Source organism: Oryzias latipes, chromosome 17 (genome assembly GCF_053564925.1).
Source record: "Oryzias latipes strain Hd-rR chromosome 17, Olatipes_Hd-rR_3.1".
NCBI lineage: Eukaryota > Metazoa > Chordata > Actinopteri > Beloniformes > Adrianichthyidae > Oryzias > Oryzias latipes.
Genome location: NC_136253.1, coordinates 9,516,364 through 9,541,586, shown reverse-complemented (window position 1 = coordinate 9,541,586; position 25,223 = coordinate 9,516,364). Strand labels below are relative to the sequence as shown.

The window sequence follows — 25,223 nt, the reverse complement described above, 5'->3', positions numbered from 1 at the left end:
GGGTAGTTGTGTGTGATTTTAGTCACAACCCCAGTTTTTATTTTAGACATTTTCATTTTTAATTTTAAATTACCCTTTTCCCGCTACATTCTGTGTCACTAAGGCTGCATTTAAACTGCAGGTCTTGATGCCCAAATCCGATTTTCTGACTATACCCGATTTTTTTTTTGACGACCTGCTTACATCATCTTTTAAAAGTGACCCGTATCCGATTTTTGCATCTACACTATACAATGCTGAATCTATCAAACATAGACGTTCTGAGGACTTCGTAGCAGCATTTCCACCTTCGGCGGACCTCCTTCGGACTTTTGTGTGACTGCGGTTGTCATGGAGGCAACGCAGCGATGGAAGGAGGCGTTGCCTTGAGCGCTCCTGGATGAGGCAGGAGAGGGGATGCACGGGAGAGGAAAAAGGAGGGCTGCTCGGCCGGCTTATGTGCTCTCTCTGAGTTTGAATGAGGAACTGTTTGCAGACGTTGTGCTGTACTAACAGTTTGATCCAAGCAAAGAAATAAACGGCTTCTAGCCTGTTCCAGAGCAACGGTGTCCCACTTCATTAGTTAACGTTTACGTCCCGACCGGGACCGGACCGGAAATAATGAAGCCTGAGGCTGGAAGGTAACACGCTGACAGCAAAAACAGCGCACAAAAGCACCTTAGTAAGTCATGTGATCTCAGTTGGTGGTGTCCTGACTTGACGTCACTGACGTACAACTCGCATTTACCGATTTGTCTGCTTACATGGCACACGCAAATGAACGTATCCGATTCATATCCGATTTATTTCCACATATGAATGAGGCCTGAATCCGATCTGAGAAAAATGGAATCCATGCGGTTTTGTCCTGCTCACACGTTCACCGGTCATATCTGATCTGAGCCGCATGAGAGGAAAAAATCGGAATTGGGTCACTTGAACCATGCAGTGGAAATGGGGCCAAACACACTTTAAATATTTAAATTTCTCCTGTCTAGAAGTGTGAAAAGGTCAGAAGAAAGTCACACTATTGTTTAATGACTTCAGCTTCAAATAGTTTTTGATGTTTGACATCTGTAGTTAATTCTGTGGCAGAAAATATAACCTCTTTATTCATATTGGATGGATTCTGCATGTGCTAATCCAATAGAGCTTTACCTAATAATGTCATTTTATAAAGATGCTTGAGATTTATTCGGTAGAATAAAGTAAAAGGATTCAGACTGAAAAGGAAAAGTAATAGTGAAGATTGGTTCATCCGCTTACGCTCAGATATGAAGATAACAGTTGAGGTTACTGGGGCCAATCTCTACAACCAGTATGTAAACAGAGATATTACAAAAGCCAAGGACACTTTTGACAGCTTCAGTAAAGAACACGCAGACGTACCTTTAACTTCTTCTAAGTAAAGGATGTATATCACTTTTTCTGATTATTGTTACCAAAGTTCCCATTAGCCACAGCCACTTGTCGCCTAATAGATTAAAGGGAACCTGCAATCATTTACTGGCTGGTAATAATTGTAGTTGTACAATTACAGCTGTTTTAGACAGCTCTAGACTTTTTTTAATAGATTTTTGCATTTCGATTTAAAAGTTTTGCCACTGGTTTGTGGCAAGAAATCTATGTCTAAAAAAAAAAAATATATAAACAAAAAAGAAATTTTTGCTCAGCCTCGCGGAAGAAGCTCCTCCTAACCTACTAACCTAACTCCGAAAAATGTAAGCCCAAGAAAGCAGAACGCTGGGAAAACAAAAATCCAGATCTTTCCCAAAAATAAATTGTCTAAAACAACAAATACGAATTAACCAATAAAATTGATTTATAGCCCAGCCCTACTTTAAAATCTTCATATATATATATATATATATATATATATATCCTTTGGAGCCGATTGCTTCAAAGTGGCTCATGTGACAAATAAGCGTTGGCACCCCTGAGTTATACCATCGGTTACTAACATTTTTTAGATGAACCTGATTCTTGACAGAACAAGATTTAGTTGCATGGTGCTGAAAACAACAGTTCTGTCAGGAGTAGTTTCTTTAAAGTTGGCAGTGTCGAGCACTGTCACTCCACTTGTCTTGGATGGATTTTTGTGATCACATTATTCTCCGTTTCCTCCTCCTCTCCTCTCTTATCCTCTCTGGTGGTGTAATTAGGCCATATATTCCTCTGTCCTCGGGCCAGATTATTCAGAGCAACAAATGCTCCACCTCCTATTCTCTTCCATGGTGTCACCCCCAACCATCCTTTCACTGCCTTGTGTTACTGTGTCGGAGTGGTGGTTTCTAGTCCGGTGGAGACCGTGTTTCACTCGGGCAATGGCGAAGTGCCGATTTCCTGCGGTTCCTGCTGGGTTCTCTTGTTTTTCTCGACCTCTGTCCTCTTTCCTGCTCCTCCTCCTTCTTTCTTAACATGTTACTCTAATCTCCTTTCTGTCTCTCCCTCTGCCTCTGTTGTTTTCCCTCTCCCTTATCCCTCTCTCCTGCCTTCATCTGCTCAGTATCAGTCCCACTGACCGCCTGTTATGTAACAGTCAGGTGATGCGGTGGCCAGTTAAGGGCCCTTAAAGTCCCAGCCGACTGTTTCTCCTGCCTGGTTCTGACAAACAAACACATGTATAGAAATGAATCCATTTCCTGTATAGCCAAACTGAACTGACAGCATTCAGGAAACGTTGAACACAGTTGATAAAAAGGTGTTTAAAAGGCTCAAATAAACATATTTTTTATATTATATTGTGTTATTACTTATAACCTTACTATATCTTATATCCACGTGTTTGACATGTAGATACATTTATGCCTCCAACTTATGCTGCAGGAAATAGGACACTATTTAGACTTCTGACAGCAGGTGGAGGCCGTATTCTCGGCCAAAAGCAGCTGCAGATAAGCCCAGTGATAAAGTGGTGGTGGGAAACAAGAAGGTGACAACTTGCTTGGCCTGGTTAGGACCACACCACTCAACTCATTGACCCCGTGGATCAGATACAGCATTGCCCCTCAGACTTCAAATTTTAACTGCCAACCCTTAAAAACTGAATATTGAAGTTGTAGTGGTAGCAACATTATATACATGCAGTAAAATGTCTCTCTGAGGTGTTTTACATGTATTGAACCATATGAAGCTGGGATGGTAAATGGACGTTTAGGACATTTCTTGTCCGCTTGATCACTCTTTAGTACTACCAACCCAATCAGCCGTTTTATCTTGCATTTTCTTGGGTTGTGTAGCGCTTCTGTTTTGGCCCACAAAGTACTTTTGGTCACACCGTTACCTGCCTCACACAGGTAAACACACCGAGACATTGTGTCTGGGGATACAGTGAGGTGTTGGCTGTCAAGTACTTAAAAAACATTTAAAAAATCAATTAAAAAATCAACTAAAACAAACATTTTGAATGCTGTGTTCTAAATTCCATAAAGTACAACAATTTTAAGGTAATTCTACACTTTTTTGTGTCGATGAGTGAAATAGTTTTCGATTAATACATAGCATCGACGTTGCTTCAGCATTTGGGTTTTTATGGCCTTCATAATGAGAATGAAACAAGTCGCAAATGTAAACTAAACCTTTATTAAAACCAAGCCTCTATATTTAATAGGAAGGAAGTAATTTCCCAACGACTCCAAGACATGTGGGGTTCAGCGCAAGACCGGAACTAAACCCACGATGGCTGTACTGCAGGCGCCCCTTTAGGTGTGTTAAGTCAAAACATAAACTACCATTTAGGTTTAGCTACCAGTGTGTCCAACTTTTTGACTGGTTGTGTAGAAACAGTTTTGTGAATATATTTCTCATGTTTACATCATATTTTGTAACTTTCCATTGATGGTACAGTACAACTACAGGCTAGTTACATAGTTTCACAACAAAAATGTCTAAAATGACGTTTAATTAAATATGAAATTAAACAGGATAAGGGGTACGGAAGAAACCTTCAGCAGGTTGACCGTTTTCTAAAAAACAGGGCAGTCATGTAATTTTTGATACTGTATTAATGCTATAATATATTTTTTGGTCATATATAATACCCTTAAAGGCAGAAACCTTTTTTTTTATTATTTCATAATATTTTACCGTAAAGGTCACACTCCGGGCTTGGACCACACAGATGGAAACATGGACGGTTCCACAGATTGCTATCTTCTGTCAGGAGCTGTTCCAGTTGCTTCTCAGTTCTCCTGAATTTTGTGCCTATTACTGCGACATATGGTACAAGTCTAGCAGCATGAGGTGACCATATGGTGTAGCGTTCTCTGCCAACGAGTGCATGATTTAAATGTCACCAACATTCACATTTTCTTTCTTTTCAGTCTTGCAAAACACTTTGGAAAAACGACTCACACATATTCAAACCCATGCATTCGCTCAACGTGATTATTTCTGTTGAAGTCGACCATTTTTAATGAATGAAAAAACACTGATGATGCCCACATGAATTATCTATTTGGAACCCAGGTGATTACTGACGCCCACGGTATCCCCACTGGGCCTCCCACATGTTTTCTGTAGGCTCATTGCATTGTTTTCATGATTCAAACATCCATTTTTGATCATTCATCATACAGGTTGTGTGCATCATGAATTTATAAACAGTCAAAATTCTAAAATGCTGGTGTCTGCTTGAAGAACAGGTTTTTTTCTCTCTTACTCATCACGGTCCAAAGACCATTGTTTGAAATTCTGATCCCTTTCTCTTTCTTGTAGGTGCTGATAATTGCTAAAGATGAGTAGCGGTGAGGGGGACACCTCGGAACCCCCAAGAGGGGACACTCTGAAGAGGAAGGACTGTCAGTCAGACCTCCTGGGTCCCAGGTAACAGACTGGCGTCCGTCTACAACGGCCTCAATAAAGCATTTAGACAATTGTAGCTATTCTGCCTCTTGATCCATCGTCCTCAATTTCTTCATGCCACCTTTCAGCTTCTGTCAAGGCTTAAATGTCAGGTGGCTTCTCACTGGACTTCATGATGTTCTACAAATTACACCTTCTAGAGACATGATTGTGTCTGTCATCCAGCTCCTTCTCTCTTTTGACAGTTGGGTGTCAACAGGTTTTTCCATATAAAATGTGCTTTCTGGTAGAAATCCATTTCAAGAAAAAATAATTGAAGACACATGAAGACACTTATGAGAGTCTGCATAACAGTCGTCTAGGATGTTAAAATGTTAGATATTGCTGTATTGACTTAGTATCAGACATTACTAATGAATTTTAACTCTTAACATATTTAGTAACTTGTGTGTTACAGCGAATACCCAAAAGCAGCAAAGAAGTATTAACAAATGAATGTGTCACTAACAGAATCTATTTCTATATTTCTATTGATTTGTATTGTCTAAAATCACTGAGCCAAGTGTCCTGTTGGAGTTTCTAGACCCACATTTTTATTTTTGTTTTAACATGAACCCTAAAGTGTTTCTAGTCTATTCTGCTGTTGTATACTGGGTGAAGGCTTTTTTAACCTAGCCCTAATGTTTGTTTTCATTTTAATGGGCTTACTGTAAGTGACCTAAACTTAGTGTTTGTCCCGTCAGTTGTGTTTCAAGTGCTTTAACTGTACCCAGAATAAATGTATATTATTTATGGCTACATCAGGACAAAGCAGCTACTGAGAATGAAGGAATGGTTCATATCCTCACCAAATGTATAAAACTTATTGTAGAAAAGGTTTTAGCGAGGACCTTAAGGGGGGTGACGATGTTTCCAGCCGCACTGAATACACGCTCCGATGGAGTGCTTGTAGCGCTTACAGACAAATATTTTCTTGCCACTTTTGAGAGAAGAGGGAATCGAGCCTGATTATCCCGCCACCAGGCAAGCAGAGGGCTTCCTCCAGCAAATTTCCCGTGACTTCAGTGTCTGCACGGATTCTTTTTAGACTGTTTAAGTTACGCTGTTGTCTTTTATGCCCGTGTTTGTGTGTATTTAATTTAACATTATCTGTAAACATTACAAGTACTGAAACATGGCGAGCAGTTAATTTAAAATCGGACACACACAAAAAAAATCCCCCATAATGTTTAAACGACTGTCCCTCCCTTGCGCAGGAGGATGCAGGCTTTTTCCCCCAGAAGCCCTTGAAGTTTGAACACAGGACTCGCGGAAAGAATAAATTAGCAAAGATGAATGTGTTTATGATAGTTCAAATCACACACCATATGCAGTCCTGTAACTTTGAAAAAGAAAAAGAAAAAGCTGCGGTGATGAATCATTACCACAGTGATCATCTCATCACCACGGTGATGCGCTGATGCGATTATCAACACACCCCTACATCAGATAGTAAATGTTCTTTTAAGCAGCAAAGTGGGCATCTTCAAATTCAAACTGGAGTCTAACACCTTACAATTTTGAGACAGTAGGGTTGCAACGCAAGTGATTGACAATATTAAGTACTGTATTTTCACGACCAAAGGGCGCACTGGGTTTTAGGGTGCAGTTTCAGCAAAAGCTCAAAAAATAGTGCAAGCAGACACGTTAGCCCAAGCATTGAATTGTGGCGTAACTCGCCCGGCGCCGCCACCCAGTCTTAGTAAAACTGTGTTCGCCATCCGTCATCCACCACTCTCACGCCGTTCGCAACCTTACTTTGAATGCCCTGTTGGCACCAATGTCCAGCAGTCAAGCCTCCCAGAATGACAGCATCTCAGAGTTCATTTGCTTCACTTGTTTTTTCACAGCGGCTGTGAGATGGGTTGCTCGAGTTGGTCTTCCAGCTCGGGCGACCTCGCCTTGTTTCCACGGAAACTCAGCTGTGTCTCCTTGACTTGTCGGAGTTTGTTTTCCAGCTTCCTCCACTTGCGATCCATGGATTCATTCATCTTGAATTCTTTCGCATCTGCTCGATTCTCATGTTTCTCCGCGTAGCTGATGGCTTGCAGTCTAAAGTGTGCTTCATAAGCATGTCTCTTTGCAGGTGGCATTTTTCACGGTTGCCAAAATCATGTTGTTCTGCAAAATGGATATACCTTCACTTTGTACTTTTCGGGGGGTGTCTTCTTTCATGTCCACACTTCCCTCCTTACTGTTCTCATGCTGTCCTCTCCTATGTCCTCTTAACCCAAGTCATGAAACAACACCATAGGGTGCTCTGTACATTTTGGACAAAATGTATGACTTTTAGGTACTCCATATGGTCATGAAAATACGGTAATCTGTGTTACGGTGTGGAAGTAACTTCCACATCCCTTGAGGCAGGATCCTGGTTCATAGATATGAAAGAAAACTGGTTTTACCTAAGTAACCAACGATAATTTGATGATGTAGCTGTTAAAATTTAAAAGGATACCTGTACAACTTTGGATGTTTCCCCTCTGTGTTTGTCTGAGCTACAGTGGAAACATGTCGATATCTCTTGATCGGTCTGCTGATCAGTCAGCTGCATTGAATGAAAACTTTACAGAGCACCTTATTTCTGTGTGCTTTTGGGGTCGTCTTCAGGGTCACGGTAGATAATTAACAGTTTTGCATTGTTTACTTTCAAACATTGGAATGATTTGTGCCAAAAATGGTGGTTTTAAAAAAGCATTTATCGCTTTATCTTATTAACATTGCATTATTTACTGTTCTTTCAAAGATCTATAAATCAAGACTGATTTTTACTTCAACAAATCCTTAATTAGTTGCCACTAATGACAGAAAACAATTTGGGGTTTCTCCGGAGCTGAAAGAAGAGGATGATGATCTATTTTGGGTGGATGGAAAGCAGAACCGCTGCATTATTATTTATCCCAAATAGTTTACATAACAACAAACAAGTTGTTTAGGTAATGGTTAGCTGTGGTAAAGAGACTCATTACTGTTAGGTCAGAGAGAGGTCATGAAGTTACAGGCGAAGAGTTCACCTCACAAGGGTGACCCGGTCACTGCACAAAGATAAAACTCTCTTTTTGATGATGAAGTTGGATTCTTTCTGACAATAACAGTGTTGTTGTTTTTTTGTTGTTCTGTCTGTGATCCAGCCCCAAGAGAAGCTTTGAGAAACGCAACAGGGAACAGGAGAATAAATACATTGAGGAGCTGGCAGAGCTGATCTTCGCCAACATAAATGACATCGACGACCTCAACTTCAAGCCCGACAAATGTGCCATCCTGAAGGAGACGGTGAAGCAGATCAGGCAGATCAAGGAGCAGGGTGAGGACCTTCAAGCAACCGCCAGAGTCACGTTGGTTCTCTGCTGTGGTTACCGGTAGTTTTGCTACAGAGTGAGAACAATGCAGTTCTATTTTGTGCTATTGGTAATGATTGGAAATGATGGTTTTATAATTACAGAGCATTTTTTTTCATGCTTTTATATCTACAAACACGGACAGAGTGTGAGGAAGTGAAAACCCATAAGCAAAGTAATGTGATAACCCCCAAATAACGTCTGGAGAGGTTCCCACATTTGGAAAGTCTGAGCATTGTCATGAAGACATCCTGACTCCAAACCAAGGAGGAACAACCGTTAAACACCATCCGACAGCTGCGGAGCAGAAGAAATCGTTCACCTGAAACAGAAGAAATGAACACCAAAACAAACTGGGGAGACAGTTTGTGGCAGAGCTGTTATGCAACACTGACCAACATGATGAAACGCCTCAGGGGAGGATCTGCCCCCTGCTCAGCCCCTCCATCTCAGTTCTTTAGCCCTCTTCTTCTATTTGTTGCTCTTCCACCCTGGTTTCCTACCACCTTTTTTCTTCTCCCCCTCCCTTCACATCTGATTTTTTTCCACCTCCCGTTATCTGATCTATCATTCTTACTCAATCTTTTTTTTTTCTCCTTCACTTTGTCCTCATTTCTGTCTTTGTTACACCAGTTTGCCTTGTCCTAATATTTTTCCTGCTCCCTTCTTCCTCTCCGTTTGTCTTTCTATCTACCCATCGCTCTGGATTGATCGTTTTACTCCTTCCTGTTAGTTTTTCTTGTGCTGTTGCACCACGCTTGCCTTTCTCCTACGCCCCTTTGACCGGCCAGCAGGCGTCCACGTGTGGCCGCGCTGTTTGTGCCGGACAACAACAGCTGAACAATCACACACTCGCACACGGAGACCGCACACGAGTCGCACATCTGCAGGGTCACACATGATGTTGCCAAGCATTCAACTGATGGGATGGACCACATTTACAGATTTAGACAAGGAATTATAATAATAGTATAAATATTAATATATATAAATATAAATGAATAAATAAGAAGGTGACTTGCTAGAAAAAGCTGCTGTGACCAAACAGGTTTGAGTTGTTTTGGTCCACACCTTTCATTTACAGAAACTGCAGTGTCGAGTTACTACATCCTCGCATGAAACAAAGTCATGCAAAAACCAAAGTTTGTCATTTCATTTTATACCACTAATTTACACAAAATCCAATAAATCAAAGACGATACCCATTAAATCTGTCAGAGCAGAGAGCTATGATGATTTGTGCTTCATTTTCTACAAACCAACCTCACCAACCTTGAGATCCTAATTGACCATAAAAACCTCTGAGAGGCAGAAACAAATTGACTCCGCGTCGCTCCATCACAACAAGCGTTCTGTATCTAATCTAGTTCCAGTCAGGTGAACTACAATATGAAGAAATAAAGCTCTAAGTCTCTTAAAGGACTTATCCATCTTCCTCTGCTTATCTGGGAGGGGGTCGCGGGGGCAGCAGTCTAAGCAAAAATGTCCAGACTTCCCTCACCCCAGCCACTTCCACCAGCTCCTCTGGGGGGACCCCAAGGCGTTCCCAGGCCAGCCGAGAGACGTAGTCTCTCCAGCGTGTCCTGGGTCTTCCCGGGGCCTCCGCCCAGTGGGACATGCCCGGAACACCTCTCCAGGGAAGCGTCCAGGAGGCATCCGGACTAGATGCCCGAGCCACCTCAACTGGATCCTCTGGATGTGGAGGAGCAGCGGTTCTACTCCGAGCTCTCTCCGGGTGACCGAGCTTCTCACCCTATCTCTAAGGGAGCGCCCAGCCCCCCACAGAGCTTTGCTTTTTGGCTCAGCTCTCTCTTCACCACAACGGACCGATTCAGTGACCGCATAACTACGGACGCTGCTCCAATCCGCCTGTCAGCTCGCGCTCCGGTCTTCCCTCATTTGTGAACAAGACCCCGAGGTATTTAAACTCCTCCAACAGGGGTAGGGACACTCCACCCACCGAGAGATGGCAAACTACCTTTCTCTGGTGGAGAACCATGGCCTCGTATTTAGCTGTGCTGACCCTCATCCCAGCCGCTTCACACTCTGCTGCAAACCGCCCCAATGCATGCTTAAGGTCCCAGCTCGATGAAGTCAACAGGACAATATCATCTGCAAAAAGCAGAGAGGAAATCCTGTGGTCCCTAAACCAGACCCCCTCTGGCCCCTGGCGGCGCCTAGAAATTCTGTCCATAAAAACTATAAACAGAACCGGGCAGCCCTGCCAGAGTCCAACATGCACCTGGAACAGGTCCGACTTACTGCCGGCTATGCGAACCAATCTCTTACTCCGGTCATATAGAGACTAGACAGCCCTCAGTAAGGCTCCACGGACCCCAAACCTCCAGAGCACCCTCCACAGGATACCTAAAACACATATGGACTGGATGAGCGAACTCCCACAAACCCTCCAGCACCCTAAAGAGGGTGTAGAGCTGGTCCACTGTTCCACGACCAGGACGAACTTAAAGGACTTGTATCATGCAACATCAACTTTTGAGCTTTCAAGTGGATTAAAATGTTTATTCATCACAAAAAACAACCCCAAAAAGGGTATTTTAAACTGTGTTGGAACCCTGACTGTTAAAGAACAGAAACCGCAGAATAATTAGTTTTAAAAAAACAAAAACACTTCATTTTTACAGGATTAAAAATAAACCCCAAATACAAAGCAAATCTAAAAGTAAAATAGATGCACTGCTTCTCAATTCCTGTTCAACAGAATCTCAAGTGGCGTTAGAGTTGGTCTGCAGATACGATTCACCCCTGCTGAGCTGCCTCCTCTGGCCCCTCTCTCTCCCCCTCTGCTTCTGCCACCCTGATCAGAGTTAAATTCATCAAACACTTTTTATTTAAATGGAAGCTTTTTGTTGGTTTTATCTCCATAGAAACCCTTTTATTTTTTGGCCACCTGAGGGTTATGAACAGGTTTATGTAGTTCTTTAATGTATCAGCAAAAATAAACTTTGGGATTATTTTTTTGGCAACTGAAGTTTTTTTTAACAAAGCCCACATTCCTAATATGGTCGTTCGGCTTGAGCCAGGGATTCGTGTATTAAATTTTCATAATATTCTTTTGCGAGCTTGCCACGCTAATGCTGTTCCACATCTTAAGGTTATTTCCAAGATGTTTTCCCTAGTAGCTTCACAATGGGGCTTGAGGAGTTAGGAGACAGTAGATCAAAAATGCCTAGGTGGAGTTGGAATTTGGATCTGGTACTAATCCTTTTCTTTTTCTTTTTTTTTAATTGAAATGGGTGCCCTTTTTTGAGGTCAAACAAAACTTCGATTGTGGGTGTAGTCATGTTTTGTGAAGATCCCTCAAACAAAACTTTTCTTTTCCCATTTTGCCACTAAATGGCTGCCAAGCTGTAGGTTGTGTGGCCATAGTGGAATAGTGGAATCATTTTAAAACTACCTTGGGACATCCCTGATACGTGTGTGTTGGATTTGTTGGGAGATTAGAATTTTTTTTTTACGTCCAACCACTAGGATGTCATCTTGTTCCATACGTCAAAAATTCCTTTACAATGGGAGAAGGTGGCAGGGGCAAAAGTTTCAATCAAAAGCATAGTAATAGAAAGAAGAATTGCTAAAGGTAAAGTAAAGAGGCCCAAAAGAAGATGGAGCCTCCAATGGTTACTTGGTGAACTGCATCTGATTCCAGTTGATTGATATCTATAGTTTTCAATAAAATAGCTTGGACTTCCTTTGTAAATAAGTGAATAAATAATAAGTGCCCTGTACTTTTAGTTGTTTACCTTGACAAATGGGGATTATGTAAGCGTCATCCCAATAACTCTGAAACCAGTTTGGTCTATCAGGGGATTTCGACTCAAACAAACAGGTTTCCTGGTTCTTCAGAGCACATTTTAAATGAAGAACGACCTTTTGATTCCGATCTGCTGCAGAGTTGTACTAACGGAATTGTTAGGCCTGATGGCTACACAGCTCTGGTCCCACAACAGGAATGTCAGCTATGTTCCCTAATGGGGCCACGGGAGGCTTAACAGTCCAGTGGTACAGCCATTGAAGAGAGGAAAAAAACACTACTGTAACGTCATTGTACAGAACGTGATACCAGGTGGATAAACCATCTTGCTGACTGGGCAACTTTGGTTGATTTGTGATTAGAACGGTAGAAGTAATTCATAAAAACTTGAAGCCTTAAGGATTTATCTTCACAAACACATAAAACGTTTTTTCCGTCTCTTTCAAAACCAACGCGTAGCAAAAATCTTCCTGCTCACAACATATTTTAACCCTGCAACACTTTGGATGAGCTTTCGCTTTGAATTCCAATAAAAATGCATTGATGAGTCACACATTCCAGTCAGTGGAGATACTGCATTTGCTTTATTAGCAGAGAGGTTGTGGTTAGAATCCCGGTCTGTTCTTTGACACGTTTGACACGCTACAGAGTAGGAAATGATGAGCTTCAGTCGATAAGTGGCCATTGGTGATTTGTCTCATGGATGTAGAGCTGCATTGGATGGGTGATCTTTTCACCTTAACAGTTATCTAGTGAACTTGATGTATCTTGGTATCTCAGTTATCTCAGTTAATATAAAGAGAGCAAAAGATTGTGTTGTTTGGGGGGGAAGCTGGAAATGTCTTAGTCTAAACTGCTCTTACTGGTGGATACGGGCTGTCTGCGGGCACAAAGTGGGTAAACCTTTACAGCGCACATACGTAGGTGGCCCGCGCAAAATATCAAGGTTGTAGACCACTTAGTGAGCCCATAGATGGAAAATGTTCATGTGCACACTGACATGACATGCAAGAGTAAAGTAGGTGAGACGCAGGCGTGTCGTACTTTGCAAACCCTGCACACTGGCCAGGGACCCCGTTAGTGCTGTGATTGCTCTAAGTTCGTGTTCAGTGTGCAGCCTGGCTGGAAATGGTTGAGCAATCAGAGTGTAGTTTGTGCCCTTGCACTTACTTGTCACCTGCACACCTCCTGCGTGCAGCATCCATGTGCAGTCACACCTTACTGATGACTGGAGTGTGGCACAAAGACACTGTAGGACTGCATCACGGGTACATCAGAAGTGCGCGTAACTTACATTAGCCTTCATTATTATACTTCACGATACACTTACCACACTCACGATCATTGTACGCTCTGTTTTCATGAGGTGGTTGCAAGAGCCACCAGCGTCAACCCCACGTACAGCTGCATGTGACACAGGCTTAAATGAAAGCTAGAAATTACTTTTAAAAGAAATCTAGTAAAAACAAACCCTGAAAGAAATGAATGAAGAAGATGCACGACAATTACCTTAGCTTTTCAGGGACCAAATGTTCAGGTTCATCAATGATGTTGAAAAATGTTTAAACTCCTGCTTTAAAAATTGCCTAAAACTTTCAGCTTTTAATTTTTTGGGATCTGTTTTATCATTTTATGTTCAGAAGTCATCTGTAAACTGCAATAATCTGTAGCGCAGATCAGACATGTTTCATCTTTCTGAAACTGAACTTACGACCAAGAAAGTGACTCCCAACCAGCATAAAAATAAAGATGGATGCAGTTTGAACAGCTTTTGTTACAGTCAGAATGAAGGTAGTAAACCTTGGCAGCCTAATCTCAAAACCTTCTCTCCCTGCTTTCTCCCGGCTTACTTTGATACAGAAAAGACGTCAGTGGCCGATGCAGAGGAGGTGCAGAAGGCAGACGTCTCGTCCTCAGGCCACGGTGTGATTGATAAAGATGCACTCGGGCCCATGATGTTGGAGGTAGGTTCAACTATTCTTTTAAAGTCATTAAAGTAGTTTTAAGTACATTTATATAATTTCAGTATACAGGCAGATCCTTTGTGTTTTGGATTTGCTGCTTCAATTTTGGGTGTACCGCAGGGTTCTCTCCTTGGCCCACCTTTTTAATGCAGAACGTTATCGTTTTGTGTCATTTTGTAGCAATGCCATGCAACATCAAACACTGTTCTGTTAACATTTGAGTCACCACCGTGTTCTATGACAATCAGTAAAAGTGACGGCACGGTGGCGCAGTGATTAGCGCTCTTGCCTCACAGCAAGAAGGTCCCTGGTTCAAGTCCAGGCTGGGGGACCTGAAACACAACATGAATGGGGAGCTTTCTGTGTGGAGTTTGCATGCGGGGAGTAAAAAGGAATAAATTGGGTGAAAATGAATAAATCTGAAGCAGAAAATAGGAACACTAGAAATATTATGAACTAGGATTGGAGAGCCAATGATGTTAGTCTACACAAAATTGTCTCATCCTGCTTATTTATCAGGGTGTATTTGTGTTTTAATATTTGACACATTTATCTTTGTTTATTTTTTTGTCCTTAAGCGATTTTTTTTTTTTTTTATTTTTTTTTTAAATTCTGTTCCCCTTAATCATTTTTTTACATTTTCAACAGTTACTTTTTATAGGAGAATTTTTGTTAGGATAGATTTACATAAGAATGATGATAATGGATACAAATTGTAATATTAATCATGTGTTTATGAACGCACATGTTAAATTAGAAGGAAAACCTCTTTTTTCATAATTTTTCAAAAACAAAAGCCATATTTTATCATCAGTGTTGACTTACATTTATCCATCATTATTTACAGAAAAAGCAAAATTTTTGCTTTAAAAAAATGAATAAAAGAGTAAAAGTACCATATCATTCGGAGTATCTCCCGTTTTTGCCTAGTTTTTAATTAATTGTTGCATTGGTTCTGTAAAGGGTGATCCTTCACTCAATCATTAAAAAGCGTCAACTTTTGTTCAATTGTTTTTCTTTTTAGTTAGTAAAACCTGACCATTTTTACTCTTTTTTTTTTTTAACCACAATCTTGAGATTTAATCTTTTAATTTAATTATTCAATCAAAATGTTATTGATAAACCGCTATTTATAGAAAGAAAAAGTGCTGCTCTTTTCAGCCCTGGCGTACATCAACTGTCTTTTACCTTTTACGCAATCCCAGCAGAGCAGCTGAGCTCAAAGTGTAAAAACAGAAACTTATCTTTGGAAAGGAATTGTGTTTCTTCTTCTGCACACATTTGCAACTTTCTGACCCTGCAGTCCACGTGACTAGCCGAGATAAGAGTTGCTGTGACAATCGGCATCACCGTCACTCAGCCTAGCAAGTGTGTGGACCAGTGCAACATGACGTTTAACATGCTACCCAATGAGGTTTGAAAAAAGCCAGATTAGAAAAGAAGGGGAGGAGCCCCACCACTCACACACCCCCTAGAATCCTTCATTAGCCACGACTTCAGCAGAAGTGTGTGCTTGGAATCTGAAGGATAAATTTAGCAAAGACTGACTCCTCCTGATGTTGTTGCACTGTTCTGATAACAAATATCAGGAGATATCTGAGGAGAGAAATGAGGCTCCGGTAAATCTGCTCCAACTTTAAGGCCGGAGACATTTTTTATGACACATTTTTGCCTCTCGAAACTAAAATCTGCTATCAAACTTTTATTATGGAAAAGTGAGACAAAAAGTGAGTTCAGGGATTAAAGGTTCAGGTTACTCCCTTCTAAAAATGATTTTTTTAGAAAGAATGTGAAACTTTCTATGTCTCTTTCTAAAGTTTTATTGGAATCACTTTTCCTCCATCTCTTCTCCTTACCGTCCTCCTCCTCCTCCTCCTCCTCCTCCATCCACCTGCAGGCCCTGGACGGGTTCTTCTTCGTCGTCAACATGGAGGGCAACATAGTATTTGTGTCTGAGAATGTCAGCCAGTATCTGCGCTACCAACAAGACGAGCTGATGAACACCAGCGTGTACAGCGTGCTGCATGTTGGAGATCACGCCGAGTTCATCAAGAACCTCCTGCCCAAGAGCCTGGGTGAGATCCTTCAAGTCTGATGGAGGCAGGATTTTTATTTAGAGGCGGACACTCATCAAGATTCAATTAACCAGACCCATTTTTGATAAATGTAAATTATCTGGGATTGTGTTAGGTTCCTTTTAAAATGTAAATGTGATAAACTGATTAAATGTCAGTTCATCACATCTTTAGTTGAATTGAATCTTTGGATTTTTTTGCCAAAAACCATCTCACTTCACAACCAACCCAGACTGACGGTGTGTGGAAGTGATCTTCAATTTCTCTTGTGTTCTTGAGTTTGATCTCAGAAGTCCTAAGATTCACGTGAAAACAGAAATTCCTCTGACATGTTTGACTTTTTTAAGTAAATTGCTTGAAGATCTGAGCAGAAATTTCACACAGCAGTGATTTAAACCAGGATTTTTAAGCAGAAGTGACCAATAATAGTTTGTCAGGATCAGACTTTTAGTAAACTGAAAACAAAAACATGTTAGAGGTAAATTACCAAAACATTATCCATATAACTCATTCCACTAGTTATAGTGGAGTCATGGTTCAGGCATTAGTGACGTAGTGAACAGTGGGTTTTGCCAAAAAAATGTAAAAACATCCAACAGTATAAATAAAGAATAAATTTAAAAAATTAAGGAGACACGCAAAATTTAATGTGAAAAATAGAAATCCTTACATTTTTCTGAGTGACTTTTATTTAAATGTATTTTTGTTAAAGTATTTAACAGAATATATTTATTTAGGTCAAAATCCCAAAGGTGGAAGAAGTAAAAAAAGAAAAATCCCTAATTTGATTGACTTATTTTTTAACTGCTTAGTGATCTTAAAAATAAGCAAGTCAAAGCTTTTTGTGCAGCGTTTAATATTTTGTTTCAAGTTCTTTACTAAAATTTCTAGAATGTCAACGTAGTTGTGTCCAACACACAAAGCTGCCCAATAGAATATTTAAGGACAGTTTTGGGCAAACTTGAATTTTCTGGTAGAATTGAATAGAAAAAACACGGTGGTGGTGGTATCATACTCTTGGCTGCAGGTAAAGCAACTTAATTTAGCCTTAAGAAGGAACTCCTGATGGTGCCAAAACTTCCAAAATGTAAAGAGAAATTATTTAAGAAATGTGTCCAAGACAAGCAAATGTGTCCAATAATAAGGGAAAAAAAGCAAAGTTTCTGGTTTAAATTACCGGTACTGAAATGAGTGATCAGCTACTTTAAACACCTAAATAGGCACAATTTTGATTTCTGTTCTTTAACAACCAAACTTATGTAATTTTTTAGACCTGAAAACCGTTTTAAAACTCTTACTCCTTTTGATCTGTTCTAAAAGTGTTTCCGGTGGTCTTTTTAATGATGATAATACCATTTTAAGCCAAAGTCAAAAGAACCTTTGTGGTTTTCTAGGACATAGTTTCTTTAGTTCATCAGAAATTTCCCTTTGAAATGTGGGCGGGAACGTTGGCCATGAGCAACCCCAGCCCCCCTTTCCCTCCCCATTGCTGGGAACTTATTGCCCACCCAGTGTTTTCTACATCTCAAAAAAGCTGTTTTAGAAAGGCTTTTTTTTTGTCTGTTCCAGATTTGCAACAATTCAAATTAAGAAATACTCAATACCCAATTTTAACTGTCATTTTCTTTATATTTGTCCTCCATCAGAAAAATGCAAGAACATGTTAAACGCCATTTTCATTGGAGTGGGGCTTTTAAAACTTTCTGTTGTTGATTCTTGCTGTACTTCCTGTCCTTCAGTCAATCATCGCAGCAGCGATTCGTCACACAGGAACAGCCACACCTTCAACTGTCGCATGCTGGTGAAGCCGCGTGCAGACGGCGAGGCCTGTGCGGGCGCTGACCAGCAAGATGCCGCTCAGCAGAAGTATGAGACCATGCAGTGTTTCGCCGTGTCCGAACCCAAGTCGATTAAAGAAGAAGGAGAAGGTACTCGGCTGAATTCATAGGGATTGATGCACCAATTCTTTGCTCTTTCTTGCTTTCTTTTCTGTTTGTTTCTGCTGCCTCTCCACTGCTGTGTTTCCTTTTTCCTCCTTTTCCATCTGTGCCTTGACTTTCTGTCACTTTCCCGTCACTCTTCCCATCGCTGCCCTCCAATTCTCCTGTGTCCTGTCCTCCTTCCATCACCACTTCTATGCGCTTTCCCTCCCATCCACGGGAAGAGACTAATTAGTGTGTGGCGCTTTGTCAGGTTCCCATCTAATCCCATCACACACACATGCACACAGGGGAGAAGAATGTGTCTGCCACTCTAATTTTAGATATCTGACAGCCAGATATTGTGCCAGCCTCTCCGCTGGCTGGAGGAGGATATCTGCCGGACAGACGGAGGGGGGCTGCTGGGGCTGGAGGTTGTCTTGTTTAGATTTTCCCAGAGTCAGACAACTGCTGACATGGCTGTCAAAGCCGGAATCACAGTTGTTTAAATTTGGTGCTAAGGTGAAGCAGAGGCTGCAGAAATGAATTGGAGATGGTTTTTTTCAAGTACTCAAGTTTATGAATTTAAGTTGGAAGAACTGGATTTTTATCAAAAATACAAACACAAGAGAACATCTGTTTTCTCTCATAAATGTTATTCACTCTTCTCCCCCCCCCCCCCAGACTTCCAGTCCTGCCTCATATGTGTGGCTAGAAGAGCTCCTGTCAAAGAGCGGCCTGCAGTGCCGCCATATGAAAGCTTCACCACACGGCAGGACCTCCAAGGTAAAACATCACAGCAGAATGTAATCACAGCATCTTGTGTTTAACCTGATTGCACCGTTTTGTATATTACGGAAAAGACAATTCTCTCTGTTGCATTCATGCGCTTGTACCTGTGTTTTGGTTCCAAAAATACAAGTTTGTTGCTTGATTGTGCAAAAATACTCAGCAGCTGAAGGAAAGCAATTATTTGAATGGCCACTCATTTCCTCTCGAGAATAGAAAATCTTTAGGTTTTGCAAACCAAAATGCTCCGCTTTGAGAAGTTCTGAAAACTCAACAAACATGTTTTGTTACTAAACCAGAACAAACTGTTGAAATAATTCCTCAAAACAAAAAGATGGTTTGAAACTCAATCTTTCCAGGGAAGATCACGTCCCTGGACACCAGTCTGCTGCGGGCCTCCATGAAGCCAGGCTGGGAAGACCTGGTCCGCCGGTGCATCCAGAAATTCCATCTGCAGACCGACGGGGAAATGTCGCCGGCCAAGAAACACCAACAAGAAGGTGAACTCTTACAAACAAAAAAAAAGCTGCATTTTGACCTTTTAGAAGACAGTTTTACATTTAGGAAGTTGAAGTCTTATCACTGTGATAATAAAGTGTAAAAATCCTCTTTTTATTTTCTGAGAACTGTAGCTTTAACAACAGGTTTTGTAATAAGGTAGATTCTGTCTTTAGTTTGAAGTCATATGTTTTCACATGTTTTTTATATTGTTTTCTTTGCTTGTTTTGCATCTCTTCAGTCTTAAGAAATGGCCAGGCTCTCAGCCCCGTGTACCAATTCTCCCTGGCAGATGGTACGATTGTTTCGGCTCAAACCAAGAGTAAACTTTACCGATCTCCAACGACTAATGAGCCGCAGCTCTACATGTCCCTCCATGTCCTGCAGAGGTACGACAGGTTTCCTTCAAATCAGAGATTCATTGTCTCGATGCGACTCTTTTGACCTCATCCCATCATCATAGAAGGTCATACAAATTGAACGTGCCAGTGTTGTGAGTGTGCGAAGTGTATTGGGAAGTATTTGTAAGCCTAATAGACGTTGCACACACTTGTGACATACGGGGGATGCTGTCTTACCTACTTCACACACACTTTACTGTTGTGTGTTGTTTTAAGTATTAGCTCTGAAGCTGCGGAATCTCAGTTTAAAAAAAATGTGCATGAATATTTTCGCACTGTGAGCTCATTGAACATTGATATTTCCTGTTTCTGCCTGTAAGATCAGATCTAATACTGCATTCACACTGGACGCGATTTGCTCTGCTGCCTCTCTTTTGACGTGTCAAATTTACCGCTCGACGCCTGCCCTTGACACCTTGATGCCTTTCTGGACTTCATTCGTTGCCACATGATGGAAAACATGGATGATGTTTTGCGAGTAGCTTGGGTTATATGGTTTAGAGAGCTCTACAGAGGCAATGGCAAACCCCATTCATATCTGGGTTCCCCAGATCTTTCAGAGATGAGATAAGATAGGACCTTACTGATCCCCGGAGGGAAATTCAGTTGTTACAGCAGCCAAACAAGAAATATAACAGTTAGAAAAACAAATAGCATGAGTAAGAATAAAAATAGTAATAAAAATGGAAGTAAAAGTACACAGTGAATACAGCAGCAGTTTCAGCAGTCCTATACCGTGTCATTGGACAGTCTAACGGCTGTTGGGACAAAGGACCTCCTGTAGCGTTCCTTTTTGCACTGAGGTTGCTGCAGTCTGCGGCTGAACGAGCTACTCTTGGTCCTCACCGTCTCATACAGAGGGTGAGAGGGGTCGTTCCTGATGCTAGCTTGGTCAGCATCCTCCTCTCACCTACAGAGTCCAGTGAGTCCAGGGGACAGCCCAGGACAGAGCTCTTGATCAGCTTGTCCGGTTTCTTCTTATCCCTGTCTGCAATTCCACCACTCCAGCAGACCACTGCATAGAAAGTTGCTGATGGAACCACAGTTTCATAACAGGTCCTGAGTAGTGGCCTACACACACCAAAAGACCTCAGTGTCCTCATAAGGTGGAGGAGACTCTGACCCTATTAGTGCAGGAGCCTTGTGTTGTCTGACCAGTCCAGTTTGTTATTGTTGTGAACACCCAGGTACCTGTAGACATCCACCCTCTCGATGTCCAGTCCCTGGATGACCACTGGTGGAGACTGAGAAGCCTTTTTACGATAGTCTACCACCATCTTCTTTGTTTTGGTGACATTGTTGTGAAGGTGATTGAGTTCACACCAGTCCACAAAGTCCTCGATCACCTTCTTATATTCCAGATCATTTCCCTCTGACACGCATCCAACGATGGCTGTGTCATCAGAGAACTTCTGGTTATGGCAGCTGTTTGGGTCATAGTGGAAGTCAGATGTGTAGAGTAAGAAAAGAAAAGGAGAGAGCACTGTGCCTTGTGGAGCCCCCGTGCTGCAGACCACCTGATCAGACACACAGTCTTGGAGCCTCACATACTGAGGTCTGTTGGTGAGGTAATAATCCATGCAGTCAGCTGGTTGTCCACTCCCACTCCTTCCAGCTTTCCCCTGAGGAGTGATGGTTGAATGGTGTTGGAAGCACTTGAGAAGTCAAAGAACATGACTCACAGTACTTCCAGGTTCCTCCAGGTGTAGCAGGGTTCTGTGCATCAAGTAGATGACAGCGTCATCCGCGCCAATGCCCAGTCAGTACGCAAACTGCAGAGGGTCATGCACTGGGCTCACTAGGGGTTGGAGGTGATTCAGGATCAGCCTCTCCAGGGTATTCATTAGATGAGACGTTAAAGCCACAGGTCTGAAGTTGTTGGGCTCCCTTGCATGTGCCGTCTTTGGTACTGGGACCACGCAGGAGGTTTTCCACAGAACAGGGACCCTCCTCGTGTTGAGGCTCAGGTTGAACATGTACGCTACAACCAGGCAGAGATGGTCTGCACAGACCCTGAGCAGTCTGGAGCAGACGCCATCTGGACCTGTAGCTTTCCTGGTCTGCTCGCAGTATGGTAAATTTCACCATTTTACCACTGACCTACGTCTGGATAAGGGACTTTTTAAACTTTACTTCCGACTGCCGGACCCTGGGCAGCAGCACTTGCTGGATCCTCTTCCTCTGCTCCCTTGAGCTCCGTGGCCTCTGTGACAGATCTGTCCAGTGTGTATCCCGCCTTTGCCCAACAGTAACCAGGGCAAAGGCCTAAGGCCCCAGCAGGTTAAGAAAATGAATGGAGGTTTAGGACGAAAATCCCTGCATTGAGCAGCCATGTTGGATTAATTTTTTCTGCCCTTTGGAAAACGTCACGTGCCCAAAGCTGAGTTTTTGATGGCAGCGCCGCGCCCAATGCCCAAAACGCGTCACAGGACCTCAGATTGCATCTCTACAGTGACTTAACACTGAAACTCCACGCCCCGATGCTTGAATCGTGTCCGGTGTGAATGCAGCACAAGGCTTTAGTTTCCAGTTCCTGCAGCCAGATTGTTTTGTTCCACCACATTTCGTAACAATTTGCTGTGGCGACCCCTAAACAGATATTCCAAAAGGTGAACAACTTTTCCATAACTAATATGAGTTATATGACTGGCCTTTATGCTGTTTTTAATCAGGTTTTAAAAGTGATCTGTAACATTTGACTGGCACTGCAAAAGGTCATGACAATGGCAAAAACAATATGGCGGAAAACAACTAACTTTGAGCATGCAATACAGCCATACCAATGTACTATAATCGGTCTGTCCTTTGAAAAGAACTTCCTTCTGTTTTTGTTTTTTGTTTTTGTTTTTCATTTGTAGAAAATATTTCTAATGTATTTTAAGTTGTTCAAAAAACTACCTTAACAAACTAGACAATTATTGTCCCAGGTAAAAGCCTTGGAATCACCAGCATTCATTCATGTATGTTTTCTAATCTACTGGTCCATGGAAATGGGAATTGTTGAGATCCTCGACAACAGTTGGCTTCAATCTGCGCTTTAATTCCTGGCAATGGAAACCTTGTTGGGCACATTTGAAACCCAGTAAAGTGTGATGTTTCCTTTGGCTTTCAGGGAGAACATTGGTGGCATGACTCCAGACGTGTCCGGCAGCCCAGCCACGGGCAAACCAATGACCCCGACCAGTGTGAGCTGGCCCTCTCCTTCACCGGATGTCAACAGCAACACCCACCACTCCGTGACAATGCCCGGCACACCCGGACGTGGGTTTGGGTCGGAAACGGGCCGAGCTGCCACCCCTCAGGGACACTGCCACCCACTCAAGCTGGGAAGCCCGTCAGCCCAGGGGAGCCCGAGTGTCACCTCAGGGCACCAGGGCGCCATGCTGTCTCCTTGCCACCACCAGAGTCCCAGCGCGGTGGCCAGCAGCAGCTGCAGCAGCCCTCACCTCTCGCAAAACCCCCCCGCTTCTTACTCTCCCGCCCCCAGCCTCCACTCATCTCCATCTGTGTGCAGCAGCACAGGAAACAGCCAAGTGTTTAACTCTCTAAGTGCACTGCAAGCTCTCAGCCAGGGCCACAGGCTCCCCCAGAGACCCGGTGAGGGAGAGCCTCCGGAGTCGCCTGACCAGAGGCCGGGGTCTCTTCAAAGCCCCATTCGCAACAGCAACGCTACCAACCAGCTGACCAAAAGCAACTCCAGTTTAGAGGCTGACCTTCTCCGATCTTTGGAGGAGCAGGAGGAACTTCTGTCATCCCAGAACCTGGACGGAGATGGGAAGGACAGTGATCCCGACAGCTTGGGGAGCAATGGAAGCCTTCAGCATCTGGGCGATGGGTCAAACCGCCATCTTAACACCAAAGGCCATACCAAGCTGCTCCAGCTCCTCACTACCAAGCTGGAACACTCAGATTCCTGTTCGTCACCGGGACCGCTGGGGGATGACTGCAAGGACCAGCTGGGTGGGGTGGCTGGTGTGGGCGGGCTGGGACACAGCAACCAGTCCACCTCGCTGAAGGAAAAACATAAAATTCTGCACAGGTTGCTGCAGAACAGCACCTCACCTGTGGAGTTGGCCAAGCTAACAGCCGAGGCGACGGGGAAGGACCCTGTCGGTTCGGAGTCGGCCCTGGGGGACAGCCTGGCGGCTCTGGGGGAACTCTGCACCAAGCAGGAGCCTGGAAGTCCCAAAAAGAAGGACAACGCGTTGCTGCGCTACCTTCTGGACAGGGACGATAACGGCATTCTGGATAAGGAGATCAAGATGGAGCCGGCTGATGGAACAAAAGTGCCCAACATTAAGATGGAGAAGCAGGAAGCAGGTTTCAACTTGGCTGAGCAGGTGAGTCTTTCGGAGACAGAAGATATCAACTACCGGTTTTCTATTTGCTCTAGGACCCTCCCACTCCCATTCAAAGAGCAAATTCTGAGGAAATCTGAAAACTGACAACAATTTTTACCTCTTCTTTTGAAGGCCAATTACTAGTTACCAAGAGTGAGCCGAGGGAAAACAACTACTAGAGTGTATACTTCATAGTGATTTGTATTCGATATGATCACGATTGTTGGAAAGTCATCGGAAGGGAACCGCCCCAATAACTGCGAAATGTGACACAAGCTGATGACATCATCCGCGATTGGAATTTTATGCCCATAGTTCAATAGCATATCGCCCCATTGAACCTGAAACTGATTAGAAGACCCAACGTCGGAGCAAACTGGATCCAGAAAATTGCTGTATTGATGTCCCAGGATCACTGCAATCTGAATACAAGAGGGGTTAGAGATCATTTCATTCTGATTCAGTTTGTAAAAAACGTGAAAAAAAACAAACATTTTTACTGCACATTTACTTTCTTTACTTGATTTAGATGTGGAGCACGAGGCAAAATCCTCTCACATTAAACTAAGGATAGTAAATTGGTTTTTGAGGCTTTTAAAAGACAAAAAAAAGACTCATACCTTGTCTGCACCATTACCTAAGCACAAACATATTTATACAGATGTAAACTTCTTCAGAAAAACTTTTCATATAAAAAACAAGCTTTAAATTTATAAAAGAAAGGAATCTCAAACATCCCTATATATATGCAATTAGATTGGTGTGATTGCAGAACACTGTGATGTATACACCAGACATTAAACTCTGAAATTTAAACAACGTGGTCCTGAGTGTGGACAGGTCGAAGCTGTGCTTCGTGTTTTCTAAAAATCGAAATACCTTGAATATTTAAGTAAATAACTATTTAACTAAAACCCAGTTCAGGCATGTAGTTTTGTGTGTAAGTTTTGTACTGACAGGTTTTGTGTTTGCGCAGCAAGAGAGCTTTGTTTGTGTGGGTTTGCACAAACATAGGTGTGTTTGTGTGGATTTACCGAATTGTGTGTGCATAAATACGTAGAGTGAGAATCAACTGAATGTGTGTGTAGATGTTTTCCAGCAGCCTTTACGAAAACGGTTATGGGTAAACTTCTGATCCACATTAACAGAAGAGAGGGAAATGAGGAGAAATGTGGTAAATATACACGGAAGTGAAACTCAACTTTTTGGTTTAATAAACCCAAAGTGTCCGCAGTTCATGGAGTTTTCAGGCCTCCTGGACCAGGATAGATTGGCAAAGCTAAAGCTGGCCTCAGGAGTCAGCAGA

At 42.5% G+C, this 25,223-nt stretch overlaps 1 protein-coding gene across 7 annotated transcripts in view; it reads left to right on the top strand.

Annotated features, from left to right (window-relative positions):
- The window catches only part of LOC101175434 (nuclear receptor coactivator 2), a 74,783-nt gene that overhangs the window by 34,455 nt on the left and 15,105 nt on the right, over positions 1-25,223 (top strand). For 6 of the 7 annotated variants that reach the window (XM_023964774.2, XM_023964775.2, XM_023964773.2 and 3 more), the window contains exons 2-10: positions 4,696-4,803; positions 7,953-8,125; positions 13,792-13,895; positions 15,793-15,970; positions 17,710-17,898; positions 18,574-18,675; positions 19,038-19,178; positions 19,418-19,565; positions 22,690-23,917. In XM_023964774.2, coding sequence (XP_023820542.1) covers positions 4,715-4,803; positions 7,953-8,125; positions 13,792-13,895; positions 15,793-15,970; positions 17,710-17,898; positions 18,574-18,675; positions 19,038-19,178; positions 19,418-19,565; positions 22,690-23,917 — 2,352 coding nt within the window. In that variant the 5' untranslated portion in view covers positions 4,696-4,714. Of the gene's footprint in view, positions 1-3,589; positions 3,685-4,695; positions 4,804-7,952; positions 8,126-13,791; positions 13,896-15,792; positions 15,971-17,709; positions 17,899-18,573; positions 18,676-19,037; positions 19,179-19,417; positions 19,566-22,689; positions 23,918-25,223 lie in introns of all 7 variants that reach the window. The other variant, XM_078934364.1, reaches the window with a different exon arrangement.